The 15,885-nt window shown below is 41.0% G+C and overlaps 1 protein-coding gene across 1 annotated transcript in view; it reads right to left on the bottom strand.

The window, feature by feature from the left end:
• Window positions 1-240: 240 nt before the first annotated feature.
• The window catches only part of SCYL3 (SCY1 like pseudokinase 3), a 34,709-nt gene continuing 19,064 nt past the window's right edge, over window positions 241-15,885 (bottom strand). Inside the window, exons 10-12 of the mRNA XM_075286698.1 lie at window positions 7,134-7,289; window positions 2,172-2,815; window positions 241-668 (exon numbers count right to left, since the gene is read on the bottom strand). Of these exons, the coding sequence (XP_075142799.1) occupies window positions 603-668; window positions 2,172-2,815; window positions 7,134-7,289 (866 nt within the window). The 3' untranslated portion in view covers window positions 241-602. The remainder of the gene's footprint in view (window positions 669-2,171; window positions 2,816-7,133; window positions 7,290-15,885) is intronic.

Genomic DNA, 15,885 nt, shown 5'->3' with positions numbered 1-15,885 from the left:
TTTCCCCGACATCTTTAGGATGAACTAGAAAGGAGATTCCAACCTAGGTCCTCTTGTTCAACATCAGCATTTGATCTCACAATGAATGGGCAAAGATTGGCACCCGCCAAGCTACCCATCTACCCAAAATGACGTCTGTTTCATTCAGAACAAATACAAATCATTTTATCATTCTTTCATACAGTGCTTAATAATAGTCAGAAATCATTCTGACTGCTCTAATTTCAAGTATCATTAAAATATGGACATCATAGGATACCATGACTCTTAAAATGTATGCAAAAGTGCACACGGCTGATGAAAAACAAGGAGGTAGGCATTCACTTGCACAACAAGCAACATATGATTTATAAGGACAAAGATCTTCATTAAAATTATATATTTCATTGCTTAAAACATCCATACTAGAAAATCTGTAACGTGTTCGGATTAACCCACTTCTATCCCAAGAGAAATAAACAGTTCTGTAGAATCAATGCCCCTGGCTAACAGGTAGCCTTCCGCATGACAATCCAAAGTGTGGTCAACACACATTGCCCGGTGCCAGCATAATAGCAGGTAGTTCCTCTCCATAATAAATAGTAAGGGACGACAGTCCGTTGTCACCAGCTGTTAGCATCGTCCTCCCAACCAAAATCATTCTCTTCATCCCAGCCTTCTGCTTCTGTCTGTAAGAAAATAGAAAAGAAAATAAGTCAAAGCTTTATGGCCATTACACTTCTAACCAATCTATCAAAGGAAACTAACTGAAGACAATGGTATGATAATTGTCTATACATAAAGTAACATAATATGATACAACAGCTCTCCAAGCCATTCAGCGACTAGGAAGAAGGTAGCATACACTTCAGGACGGAATTGTACCCATTAAAATAACTATTTGAATAGGTCTGAGACAATTTTAGAAAACATGGGTGCATGCTCTTTCAGCAGGGTACTATGTTGATTTTTGTGAAAAATTATTGAGGACACTGGTTACGCTCCCCTTCATAAAATACTGTACCAGAATTGTCTAGCTGGAAACTGCGCACCCATTTTAAATTCGCAAAGATCTGGGCCCCCTGGAGATCCGTTTGCTCACTGACCGCCTGGTGGGCATTGGGAGATACAATTTTGGAGACACATTTAGCCACTCTAGGTCTATTGAGACCTTCACCCTCCTCCCTCCCCCCCCTTCTTGCTTTATTAATTCACCTCTCGCATGCCCTTATATGTGTCTTTCTTCTTCTCTCCTTCCTTTCCCCTCTCCTCCTCTTTTCCACCGGCTATTTTTCACGTTATTCATTTTATTTGTCCTCTCCCTCTTTTTCTTCTTTTTCCCCTTCTTACATGTTCTTGTGCTCATTGTGGACGCACTCACCGTATCTTGTCAACTCGCTTAGTTTACCTTTGTAATCTCCTTATTGTTGTTTTATGGCAGATTATTGCCTTCCCCACCACTTACTTGTATGATTCGCTCATTTTTGCGTTTCGATGCTATTATTGTTCCATGGCTGAAATACTTTGTCTTATTTCAACTATGTACAGTTTTGTTTGCATTAATAAAGCTTTTGAAAAAAAAAAATAAAAATAAAATACTGTACCAGAAACTCATCTGTGGAAACAAATGTCTGCAATGATAATTCCCTATAGCGGGATTTTAGCAATGATATTGGTGTGACAATTGCATCGTTATATTATTCTACTTGTAGTATGCAAGTTGTGACTCCTTAGCTAAAAGATTCTATGTAACTTGTTAGATCCATTTACTTTTTCAACAGATATGTAAAGTGTATAGAGTTACAAATATATGGTACTGCAAAGGTTTTAGGCAGGTGTGAAAAAACTGCTGAAAAGAAGGTTTTCAAAAATAAACTAGTAAGTGAATGAACAAAAGAGAAATCTAAATCATATCATTATTTGGTGTGACCCCACAGTTAAGATAGTTCCAGACATCTTGGTGAACTAACCACGGATCCCTTCATGTAATCTTAGCTCTGCAGGGGCTGTATCATCACTTCCAGGACTCCTCCTCTAAAGGGTGGTCACACCAAATTTGGATACGATTTGAATGCGTATTTAATGTATATTTGACAAACTACTGACATCCATTTCTGAAACTATTCTCCCTTTGCAGTATTTTTACACTTCTGTCAATCTTTTTGCACATTACTGTATATATCGGTCATTACCTCTTCAACATCGGCAGCAGCAAATTTGGATGAAAATGTTGCCGGTTGTTTCACATTTGGATCTAAATTGGGATTTAGGTTATTCACAGTCTCTTCATTGTATCCAAGAGAAGTAAAGGCAGTAGAAACTTTTATTTCTGGGGTCATGTCAGCAAACCAATCTAACTCTGGGTCTCTGTTTTTGCTTTTGACCTTTATTGTGAATTCTTCTCCTAAACTATTCCAAGACTCTGTTTTCTTTTCTGAAACTTTTTCCTGTGTAGGTTTTGTCACTATTAATACTGATGGTGACTGCTTGTCTGTGTGGGGATTCCTGCTGGCCGCACTGTAATCCAGACTAGGAACAGAGTTCAAAGTGGAAAGTCCTTTGTCATCTAAATTTATGTTTGCTTCATTTGACACATTAGTAGCTTCAGGTTTAGGACAATCATTTGTCAGGGCAAAGTCATCCCATTGTTCAGTCTCTGGATTATCAGCCCTCTCTTTTGTCTTTTGTTGCAGGCTGACAAAATTGTCACTCATGAAGCCATCAGATTCACTCCAGTCAGGCCAATCTTCCGGTGACTGCTGCACTTGGTCAGATGTAAGGGAGATAGTAGTTTGGAGTCCAGGAACATCATTCATTGAGTGCGACAGCCGACTTTCTTTCAAGTGATCATGGGATAAAAGCAAAATGCAGTGTCAGACGAGGTTGTAATAAACTCGCTTATTACAATACTTTACTACTAACTTCTACAGTAACATTTCAGTTAAAAGTGAGGAAGAGATGACGTGTTCATAAATTTTTAGGCTTTCCCTAAACATTGCTACTTTCTGCTAAATAGTCATCCATTTATGCCATTTATTTACTAAAAAAGCAAAAACACATGGTTCTAAAGCTTATTGAGATTACTTTATTGTATAGCAAGAGGCATCTTGCCTTTTCTCTAAAATCTACACACCACTATGTAACTACAGAGCAGTGTGTTCTTAAAATAGGAAATAGATTTTTAGGACCTTTTGTCTATGAACAGCTTTACGGTTTAGCTAGTATTATATACACATCGGTATTTAACACAAATGGAGCCAGCAGCAATCACATTGAACACACTCACACAATCGCAGCCTCCACAGTGAATCCAAGTAAGTTAAAGGGATCCTATCATTGTGAGGGTAAACCATATCTATTCTTATTTTTATACATTCTTTATACTGCTTAAGAAATTACCGTATTTTTCGGACTATAAGACGCACCTAGGTTTTAGAGGAGGAAAATAGGGAAAAAAAATTTTGAAGCAAAAAATGGTAAAATATTTAATATATGGGAGTTGTAGTTTTGCAACAGCTGCAAGGCCACATTGACAGGTGACCCTGCAGCTGTACGGGGACGCATAGAGTGCTTTTTTTTTTTGCGGGGCCAGAAGTACTTTTTAGTTATACCATTTTGGGGAATATCTATTTCTTAGACCACTTTTTATTGAAAAAAAACCCGGTGGTTTATAATATATGATTTTCTACTTTTATATATATATTCTAGGGACAGGAGGTGATTTAGAACTTTTATTTATTTCATATTTTTATTATATATTTTTAAAGGTTTTTTTTTTTTTTTTTTACTATTTTATTCCCCCCCGGGGGCTTGAACCTGCGGTCGCTTGATTGCAAGTCCCATAGACGGCAATACAACTGTATTGACGTCTATGGGACATTCTGTCTATTAGTATTACGGCTGGTCATAGAGACCAGCCGCAATACTAATACAGCAGTGACAGGCCTGGGAGCCTCATTAGGCTCCCGGCTGTCACCCAAACAGGTCGGCTCCTGCGATATCGTCGCGCAGGAGCCGGCCTGCAACTTTACAGGTACGGGGCCGGGGGAGAAGGGGCCACCGATACTGACCCGGCATCCGCTGTACTAGAGAGGCGGATGCCGGGGAGGGATAGACGCCGGGGCCTGAGACATCGCTGCCCTGCATGAAGCCAGCGGCGGGGGGACGGAGGAGCGGAATAGCAGCATCACTCCTCCCGCTGCTGGCTTCATGCAGGGCAGAGGAGCGCAGCGATGTCGCAGGCCCCGGCACCTGTAATGGCGTCTATCACTTGCCGGCTTCCGCCTCTCTATTACAGTGGGTGCCAGGCGCCACATTCGTACTATAAGACGCACCCTTCTTTTCCCCCCAAATTTAGTGCGTCTTATAGTCCGAAAAATACGGTATATTTTTCTATGAAGTTGTTAATGCCTTATATAACCTAAGATGGCGCCTGTATCTGGGACTGTGACTTACTGTGGGAACAAAGAACATTCCGAAGTTATCATGAAAAGGATACATCATAATCACGAGTAGACTTCACGAGGAGAAGATGAGCTTATTATGCACTCCAAGGACCAATCCGTGACTGACAGCACACCCGGAAGCAAGACATTTATGCTTAAGACTGCCAACTAACTTATCTTTTCCTTTTTGTATAACAACTGGAATTTCCTCAAATAAAGTTCAGTGCCGTGTGAACACCCTCAGCGTCTAGTCGCATGGTCTGAGATTGAAACTGAACTTTGTGTCAGACTCTTTCTTAGTGAGCGCGCACATGCATGAATGATTTGGAGCAAGTGACTGACCACTAGAAGTGACCCGTACATTGGCGGAAGTCACAACCCCGTCATCATTAAAGCATATTTTTTTTTCTGCCTACTACGTAGGAATAGCGTTAAGACAGGCTATTCTTCTCCTACCTTTAGATGTCTTCTCCGCGCCGCCATTCCGTAGAAATCCTGGTTTTCGTTGGTATGCAAATGATTTCTCTTTCAGTACTGGGGGTGGGCCCAGCACTCAAACAGCACTGGGGGCATCCCCAATGCTGTGACAGAACGCTCCAGCAATGCCTCCATCTTCTTCAGGAACGTCCTCGTCACACGTCTTCTTCCAGCACAGGCGGTCAAACTTGTAGCCCTTGGGTAGAGCTGACTGCGCATGCCCGCGGCCACAAGACAAACGGCCGCTTACACAGTAAGTGGACATTTTCTCGTGGCAGTTTAAGCGCTGGGGCCCGCCTCCAGTGCTGCGAGAGAACTCATTTGCATACTGACGAAAATCGAAATTCTTATGGAACGGCTTTGCAGAGAAGACATCTAAAGGTAGGAGAAGAATAGCCATTCTTAAGGCTATTCCTACATGGTAGGCAGAAAAAATTATGTTTTAATGATAGGATCCCTTTAAGGATGCCGTCTTATTCCATTGTCACAATCTAAAAGCACATAACACTAACTACTGATAACAATGGAAATCCATAAATAAAGTACAAAGATGCATCTCCTTTATCCAATAAACCTTTTAAGATTCAGTTTTCTTTCTAAAACCACCAAAACATTTTCGCTCTTGTGAAAGAAAAATAGGAATTTAGAAGGCAGTTGTTTTCCTTATAGTAGTAACACTACAGATTATGCCCTTAAACTCATTATGCATTAAAAGAAATTTGTCGCCAGGAAATGACCCATTGTTTAAATCACTTTTTTTTTTTTTTTGTGTTAAGCATTATTAAAATTTTAGTTATGTTTTTAATTTTCCAAATTAATACTTGTATATAAAAACAAAATCCTAAAATCCTGCAATTCCAACTTTTTTCCACTAAGCCTATAACACTCTGAATTCCTGTTCCCAATAGAAGGACCATGGGCCATGGACACAATGGTCCGGAGCAGACTCTATTCACTTCTATAGGACAGATTTCTTGGCATGCTGTGTGACAGGGGCGTGGATAGGGGAGTGGATAAACTGTCAAAGCCTCTTTTGTGACTGGTGGATTCTATGTCTTATCTTCATAAACATGATAGCATGATCATGGAATGGATAAAATCAGGTGCTGTCTGGTATGCCATGGATCCAGTAGGTAGTTCTGCCTCCTGTGATGGTTAGTATGAGGCATCACCTGCTGTGTCTATGTAAAACCAAGTGGGTTAGGGTTGCACATAGGAGAAGCATAGTTAGTAGAGATGAGCGAGTAGTACTTGATCGAATACTACGGTATTCGAAATACTCATACTCGATCGAGTGCCACTCGCTATTCGAATGTAAAAGTTTGATGCAGAACCAGCATTGATTGGCCAAATGCTATACAGTCGGCAAATCAACGCTGGTTCTTCTCCTGCCTTTAGAAATCTTCTCCGTGCAGCTTCCCTGCGGCGTCTTCCGGCTCTGAATTCACTCTGCCAGGCATCGGGCCTGGGCAGAGCCGACTGCGCATGTCCGCTTGTAGTGCGGGCATGCACGGTCGGCTCTGCCCAGGCCCGATGCCTGGCAGAGTGAATTCAGAGCCGGAAGACGCCGCGGGGACGCTGCAAAGAGAAGACTGCACGGAGGATCCAGCCCGACCCTCACTCGTGGACTTGGTAAGTATAATTTGATCGAACGTTGCCTACCCCTGAAACGAGCATTTTCCCCACATAGACTATAATAGGGTTCGATATTTGATTCGAGTAGTCTAATATTGAGGGGCTACTCGAAACGAATATCGAACCTCGAACGTTTTACTGTTCGCTCATCTTTAATAGTTAGTCTATATTTCAATAGTGCAACACAAAAAAAAAAAATGCTGAGTCTCCTTGTGTGTTATCTGTGACCGGCTGGCAGGTACACGACCACCTACTGGATCCAGAACTCGTCTCATTTAACCTCTCCATTCTAAGCTCAACCCTAGAATCATCAGTGTCCTGATAAGTGAGAGGGCTGTTGCAAAGAAACCTCTTGCAGAAATTAGAAAGTCTCAAGTGTACTAACTATATGGCCTAGTGAACAGTGTCAGAACTACAGGATTTTTAGGAATTTGTTTAATCTAGAAAACATGGAAAAATTTTAAAAGCTTCACCAAAAATTCTTTAAATATACGTTTAATTTTTTTTTTTTTTTTTTAAAAATCAAGAGTCATGTTCAGACAACAAATGCCTTAAAAAAAGGTTCCAATAATGGTTTAATAAAATGGTGACACTTACTTTCAGTCAGAAGATCATTCCTTCTGAACTCTTTCAATGAGTCTTGTGTCGGCAAACAATTTTGATTTACTTCTGGAAAGTTGGTTTTAGCTAGTACAGTTGACAAGCTGTTCTGTGTTGCCAGGCTGAAATGGTTATTAGCGTGTATTGGCGAACCTGTTGGGAATACATGGTCATTTAAGAAGGAAAACAAAGCTGAATAGAACAAACAGTAATTGTAAAATAACAACAACTACAAAACAATAGTCAAAACCCAAAAGGTTACCAAGTATGCAAACAAATCGCTCAAACTGTCAGATTTACATGACTATAAATATGCAAAAATTGCAAATTTCAAGTTAAAAAAAAAAAAAAAACTGCATAAAATTCTATTTTAAATCAAAAGAAAAAAAAAAATCAGTTTGTGCCCCCCATTAAATCAGAATTCACAGAAAAGTATGTAGAAGAAATCTGTAAAGGCAGAAACCTTTCAAATATAAAAGCTCAATAAAAAAAAAACACTAAAAGACCCATATTTCTCTGTGGGAACATACTTAGCCTATCTGAAGGGATGGGGTCGGTTCACAAATTCCTGGTAAGGGGGAAGGGGGTGAGAGGGACCACCACCTTTCCAAAGAAGAGATTGAATAATTGTGAACTAAATAAGATATTATTATGCCTTCCCACATTTCTCAACTCTATACCTTCTTTTACCTGGACATTTGCTCATGGCTGGCTGAATATTACAATTACGTATTACTGCTGGTCACTGGTACAGTTTATATATATTATATTGTATAAGCCAGGGTGACATAAGAAAACAATTTCTGGCTGAGAACCACTGTTCTAACTTAATAATATGCAGTAGCCTTCTATAACTCCACACCTATAAAGGATGTCACAAAGATGGTACCGTGTATGTACCGTGTATGTACCGTATATATCCTGTGAAATTTCCCCACTGTGGGACTATTAAAGGATTATCTTATCTTATATACTCGAGTATAAGCCGAGTTTTTCAGCACAGCTTATACTTGAGTCAAGCAAAGAAATTTTTTTTTTTTTTTGGGGGGGGAGGGGGTCTATGAAAAAAAGAAGCTTAATAAAAAAAAATAAAAAATAAAAGTTCTAAATCCCTCCTTTCCCTAGAATACATAAAAAAAAGTAGAAAATGACTGTGAAACACATACACATTAGGTATCCATGTGTCTGAAAGTGCCCGGTCTACTGAATATAGGGGATCTGCAGTGCTTCTGTTCCGTCAGAAAGGGGTTAATAGGAGCACTGCAGATCCCCTATATTCAGCCAGACTGAATTCCAAGTGGGGGAAGAAAAAAACAGTCCTCAAGCTCAGGGAAGGAGCAGACAGACAACCAAAACACCCCCTCCCCTTCCCCAGCACCTACTGCACCCAAAAACTCTGACCATTTTAATTTTTGAAATTTTCCAGTAGCTGCTGCAAAGGTGACAAATATATTTTTATTTTTACATCAATGTAAAAACAGATGCAAATGGATGCCCATCTCTTATCCATTTTTAGCAAATCTGCTAAAAACTGATGTGACTGACTGACTGAACTTGAGGCTCCAAAGTTATCAAATGTAGTACAAGGTTTGATAAATTTGTTACATCAAATCTAACACTTCTGCTTTAAGATGTTATTCCATTTTCCTCGCCACCCCCTAACCTTACTTTGCAACTTTTTGGTGGCAGAATTCTGGAAAACTGCTTGATAAATCTTCCCATAAGTGTTTATGAAATTTTATTAAAGTAGTAAAGATAAAACAATGCTCAGCAGCTGCATAGATCTTGAATGATACAACAGCGCATACAGTATACCTCACTGCAGTTTCATTCTAACAATCATACTGATCCTATTCTGCCAGTCAATACTTATACCAGTTTAAATTTGGTTTCTTATACACTAGAAAGTATTAAAATATTGTAGTCATAGGGAGTTAGAGAAATTGTTGAGACAGACCTTTAATTGTCATCATTATGCCAGGTAGGGAGTATTTCTAGAACAGGATTTTCCTAAAATGACTGGTAGGGGTCTAGTCTCATTGACAATCCTGAGAATGAAGGGGTCGCAATGTGAAACTTCCAACTGCACTAGAACCTAGTTACGGTACTTGAATGTGACCACACCGCAGGTCTCTGCCAGGAGTGACGCTGTGCAGGGAGAAACAGTGAAAGATTGCAGCGACAAATCAGCAACATGACAGCTTCATTCTCAGGATCAATAGAGATCCCACAGGAAAGAAAAACTATTGGCTCTCCTGTCCTTTCTCCTAGAAATGAATGCCACTCCTTGTTACTAGTTGGCAGAGGGTCCTTCATTGTGATATGGTCTGATCAGTGCTGGTAGCCACACTACCATTTAACAATTTATTCATACATATCTAGGAGGAATAACAGAGGAATACCACAACACAGAATCAGAAGTAGGAATTTAAAGGGAAATACTAGTATTTACTGAAAGAGAGAGGTCAAGGGAGGTGACAAATCTTCATGAAAGAAGACCGGTCTGAAAAGACAAAGAAGACCAGGTCTGAAAAGCCCAATGAAATAAAGTGACACCATCTATCAGGTGATGTACAGTAAGCATTCTGGTGCTGCGTTTATTCAAATCTGTTCTGCCACTCCAAAGATATAAACCCCATTAGTGTTTATGAAAATTATACTAGCCAAGTGGGTGGTAATACTGTGGTTTCCCCGGGGTGGGGTCTCTGTATACGTAAGTTATGCAATGTTACTACCCACTTGGCTAATATCCCTTAATATTCATGATCATTAAAATACTAATATTCTCAGGATGACAGCACCAGTAAGATAACATACGTCACTGGGCCTTTCAGAGCTAATAACAGGTTCTCCTTAAATACAATATGACGACTAACACATATACTAACCCTCAAATATTATTTGGATTAGCGCTATGTAATAGTCAAACAGTGCCAACCCCGCCTGTAAAGTTACAGCTATATAGCATAAGTTTTAGCACAGGTAACAATCTAGGTGGGTGTTTCATAGTGGATCAGGAAAAGAAAAAAAAATAAAATATATATATATATATATATATATATATATATATATATATATATATATATATATATATAATAAATAATAATAATAATAATAATAATAATGGCAGATATTTCTAAATTGGAATCCAACAACCCAAAAGATGTCGGAGACCTCAGTAACAGACAATTTTTTATTCCACGCTTCAGAGACATGAGGTATATTAAAAGTAAAAATGTCAAGTCTAGAGTGAATCAACACTCGGTAAGTCTCAGGTATAGTTGATCCCTAGGGTAACGATGAAAATAGCAGATGCAAGTTTGATGCAATAGACACAGGGGCCTCCATCACACAGGACAAACAGATGTTCAAGAATTGGTAAACTATGGCTGTTCCAATAGTAGAAGGAGCTTTACACCGACAGATAAAGTCATAAACACAGCAATATATAGATTGAGGTCCTGAAATGTATGAAAGATTCTTCTGTGCAAGTTTTATGAACATGGGAAGTTGTAACAGCACAAAACTGACTGGCAAGTCAATGAAGAAAAGCCAAAGAGATGTTTCAACCAAAGAGGAGTATTGTAGATTGTATGTGCAAGTTACGCTCTATTTTGGCAGTTTAGCAGGAAAATTAATATCCAATAAGATATTCTATAAAACCAGGGATGATGAATGATCTTGATGATGGAGAGAGAGAAGAATATCCTGTTCATCCATAACTGGGGCCTCAATTTATACAGATGTTCATTGACAGCACACTTATATCCAATCAGGAGGAGAATGCAGAGGTGTAAAAGGCAAAGCTAGGAAAACAAATTGAACATTATGATGCTAAAAGTCATCTTCAAGGTAATAAAATATAAATTTATATTACATGTACTAAAAGAAGAATGTACATGAATATGTACAGATGAAGAAGTAGGAAAAATTTAGTGGGAAAAATTGATGCAACAAGAGATCTGATCACAGGAGATAACAAAAGCCAATGAGAAGTCCTTCTTTCTTCCAAAACAATGAGAAGCATGCTAGTAATCCACAGTCTGCAAAATCCCATCTTATAGCTTTCTTTGCACACCTACGGTCCTACATCTACGGTCATGAGCTGGGGGGACGGGGAGGTAACCTCATATATAACACCAAGTAAGGGCAAGTTATTTACAGTGCCTACAAGTAGTATTCAACCCCCTGCAGATTTAGCAGGTTTACACATTCGGAATTAACTTGGCATTGTGACATTTGGACTGTAGATCAGCCTGGAAGTGTGAAATGCACTGCAGCAAAAAAGAATGTTATTTCTTTGTTTAATTTTTTTTTTAAATTGTGAAAAGTTTATTCAGAGGGTCATTTATTATTCAACCCCTCAAACCACCAGAATTCTGTTTGGTTCCCCTAAAGTATTAAGAAGTACCGTATTTTTCGGAGGAAAATGAGGGTGCGTCTTATAGTCTGAATGTGGGTTTGCAGCATGGCCGCGCTACTGCCACCGCTGGTTTTCTTCAGCGGCAGTAGCGCGGCAATCTGCAGGCCCCGGCAGCTAAGACAGTCCCCGGCATCTGCTGTAATAGACCGGCGGATGCCGGGGAGTGTCTTAGCTGCCGGGGCCTGCAGATTGCCGCGCTACTGCCACCACTGGTTTTCTTCAGCGACAGGAGCGTGACAATCTGCAGGCCCCGGCAGCTAAGACACTCCCCGGCATCCGCCGGTCTATTACAGCAGATGCCGGGGACTGTCTTAGCTGCTGGGGCCTGCAGATTGCCACACTCCTGCCGCTGAAGAAAACCAGCGGTGGCAGTAGCGCGGCCATGCTGCAAATCCACTCCTCCTCCACAGGTCCCGGCAGTCAGTTAGCCCCCCCCCACCGGCCCCATACCTTTAGTGATGCAGGCCGGCTCCTGCACGGCGAGGCCGCAGGAGCCGACCTGTTCCGATGACAGCTGGGAGCCTAATGAAGGCTCCGAGGCTTGTCATAGATATATATTATTATCGCGGCTGGTCTATGACACTCCGCGATAGTAATGTATAGAATCTCCCATAGACGGCAATACACTTGTATTGCCGTCTATGGGACTTGCAATCAAATAATTGCAGGTTCAAGCCCCCTAGGCGGGGGATATTAAAATAGTAAAAAAAAAAACACTTAAAAAAAATATAATAAAAAATAAAATAAATAAAAGTTCACCTCCTTTCCCTAGAATACATATAAAAGTATAACATTACTGTGAAACATACACATTTGGTATCCATGTGTCTGAAAATGCCCGGTCTACTAATATTTTTATGTACAGTGAACGTCAAAAATCAAAAGTGCTAAACTGCCGGGTTTTTCTCTCTGTTTTGCCTCTGAATTAAATAAAAGGTGATCTAAGCAATAAACATTTCCCCAAAATGGTATATCTAAAAAGTACACCTGGCCCCACAAAAAAAACGCCCTATACATCCCCGTACAGCTGCAGGGTCACCTGTCAATGTGGCCTTGCAGCTGTTCCAAAACTACAACTCCCATATATTAAATATTTTACCATTTTTTGCCTGAAAATTTTTTTCCCCTATTTTTCTCCTCTAAAACCTGGGTGCGTCTTATAGTCCGAAAAATACGGTAGTTCAGGCACAAAGAACAATGAGCTTCACATGTTTGGATTAATTGTCTCTTTTTCCAGCCTTTTCTGACTATTTAAGACCCTCCCCAAACTTGTGAACAGCACTCATACATGGTCAACATGGGAAAGACAAAGGAGCATTCCAAGGCCATCAGAGACAAGATCGTGGAGGGTCACAAGGCTGGCAAGGGGTACAAAACCCTTTCCAAGGAGTTGGGCCTACCTGTCTCCACTGTTGGGAGCATCATCCGGAAGTGGAAGGCTTATGGAACTACTGTTAGCCTTCCACGACCTGGACAGCCTTTGAAAGTTTCCTCCCGTGCCGAGGCCAGGCTTGTCCGAAGAGTCAAGGCTAACCCAAGGACAACAAGGAAGGAGCTCCGGGAAGATCTCATGGCAGTGGGGACATTGGTTTCAGTCAATACCATAAGTAACGTACTCCACCGCAATGTTCTCCGTTCCAGACGAGCCCGTAAGGTACCTTTACTTTCAAAGCGTCATGTCAAGGCTCGTCTACAGTTTGCTCATGATCACTTGGAGGACTCTGAGACAGACTGGTTCAAGGTTCTCTGGTCTGATGAGACCAAGATCGAGATCTTTGGTGCCAACCACACGTGACGTTTGGAGACTGGATGGCACTGCATACGACCCCAAGAATACCATCCCTACAGTCAAGCATGGTGGTGGCAGCATCATGCTGTGGGGCTGCTTCTCAGCCAAGGGGCCTGGCCATCTGGTCCGCATCCATGGGAAGATGGATAGTACGGCCTACCTGGAGATTTTGGCCAAGAACCTCCGCTCCTCCATCAAGGATCTTAAGATGGGTCGTCATTTCATCTTCCAACAAGACAACGACCCAAAGCACACAGCCAAGAAAACCAAGGCCTGGTTCAAGAGGGAAAAAATCAAGGTGTTGCAGTGGCCTAGTCAGTCTCCTGACGTTAACCCAATTGAAAACTTGTGGAAGGAGCTCAAGATTAAAGTCCACATGAGACACCCAAAGAACCTAGATAACTTGGAGAAGATCTGCATGGAGGAGTGGGCCAAGATAACTCCAGAGACCTGTGCCGGCCTGATCAGGTCTTATAAAAGACAATTATTAGCTGTAATTGCAAACAAGGGTTATTCCACAAATAATAATTGACCCACACTTTTATGTTTAAAATTTATTAAAATTTAACTGAGCAACATAACTTTTTGGTTTGTAAAATTTATGCATCTGTTAATAAATCCTGCTCTTGTTTGAAGTTTGAAGGCTCTAACTTATTTGCATCTTATCAAACCTGCTAAATCTGCAGGGGGTTGAATACTACTTGTAGGCACTGTAGGTGTGAGTTAGTTATACGAGTTATTATATGGGAAAGTCTCCCAGGGGTCAAACACAACATCCCAAAACTTAAGTTCAATAACTTACATTTAGAGGAATCACTTTCAAGCATTAGCAACCAGTGCTCTGGTACAACTGTAACATGAGAGGTGTTGTTTTGGGCCTTTATGTCCAGACTAACATTTTTTCAGCACATTTTTCATGCTGAAAAAGCTCTCCTCGGCTTATACACGAGTCAGGGTCCACGGAGCACAGAAAACTGGAAGGACCTGAACGGGGGAGGTCCTTTAGTGCTACTGCTCTGTGATTGGCTTGTCATCACAGTCACGTGACCTCATGACATCAAAGCTCCTGTAGCCACTGGTATGTAACATCTGCAGATAAGGTTGAGTCTAAATCCTAGTAGCTCCGCCCACAGAGTCCAATCACATGGTCATGATGTCATCAGAGGTCCTTTAGCCAACTAGGATTTAGCATCTACCCTGCAGATGAGTGGCCAGGATTCATTGTGTCTTATGGACCTTCCTTTACTTACTCTGCCTATTAATGTCAGGCATTTGGAGTTATTTAGTTTCAGTAACTCCATGTGCCTCACATTAATAACAGTTAACCCCATCATGTCCCTCATATTAACCCCTGTGTGCCCCATATAAGGGTTACTAATAAGTGAGACACATGAGGGTACTAATGAAGGACCTTAATTATGAAGATACCTAATTATTACCTCCATATGTCCCACATATCAGTAACTCATGAGGCACACAGGGGGTTAAGGTGAGGGACGTGATGGAGTTAACTTCTATTACTATGAGGCACATGGAGTTACTAAGCTGCAATGCACATGACCAGACTTTTTATCTGCAATGGTGGATTTCCCGCCCTCGGCTTATACTCAAGTCAATAAGTTTTCCCAGTTTTTTGTGGTAAAATTAGGGGTCTCTGCTTATATTCGGGTCGGCTTACACTCGATTATATATGGAAGCTAAAACAGAATCCTTAAATTCTCCATATCCTATAGGTGAAGTTGATATGTGATAGAAAAAGCCCAAACAGTGTGCATATAAATGGCAAGTTCAATAAAACAAGAGTATATTGGAAAAAAAAAGGTAGCCCAAAATTCTAATAAAATGTATGTATGTATATACACACACACACACACACACACACACACTGCTCAAAAAAATAAAGGCAAAAAAAAACCAAACACTTAAGCAACACAATGTAACTTCCACAATCAATTTCACATGCTATTGTGCAAATGGAATAGACAACAGATGGAAAATTATTGGCAATTTTCGAGCCACACTCAAAGGTGGGGACCACAAAACACATCTCAGTACCAATGCTTTCTGGCTGATGTTTTGGTCACTTTTGAATGTTGGTTGTGTTTTCACACTCCTGGTAGCATGAGATGGATTCTACAACCCACACAAGTGGCTCAGGTAGTGCAGCCCATCCAGGATGGCACATCAATGTGAGCTGTGGCAAGAAGGTTTGCTGTGTCTGTCAGCGTAGTGTCCAGAGGTTGGAGGCGCTACCAGGAGACAGGCCAGTACACCAGGAGACGTGGAGGGGGCTGTAGGAGAGCAACAACCGAACAGCAGGTCCGCTACCTCCGCCTTTGTACAAGGAGAAACAGGAGGAGCACTGCCAGTGCCCTTCAAAATTACCTCCAGCAGGCCACAAATGTGCATGTGTCTGCACAAACTGTTAGAAACTGACTCCATGAGGATGGTATGAGGGCCACAGATGGGGGTTGTGTTCACAGTCCAACACCGTGCAGGACGCTTGACATTTATCACAGAACACCAGGATTGGCAAC

This window comes from Leptodactylus fuscus, chromosome 9 (assembly GCF_031893055.1).
Source record: "Leptodactylus fuscus isolate aLepFus1 chromosome 9, aLepFus1.hap2, whole genome shotgun sequence".
NCBI lineage: Eukaryota > Metazoa > Chordata > Amphibia > Anura > Leptodactylidae > Leptodactylus > Leptodactylus fuscus.
Note: the sequence above shows the minus strand (reverse complement) of the source record. Positions and strands in the feature narration are given on the sequence as shown.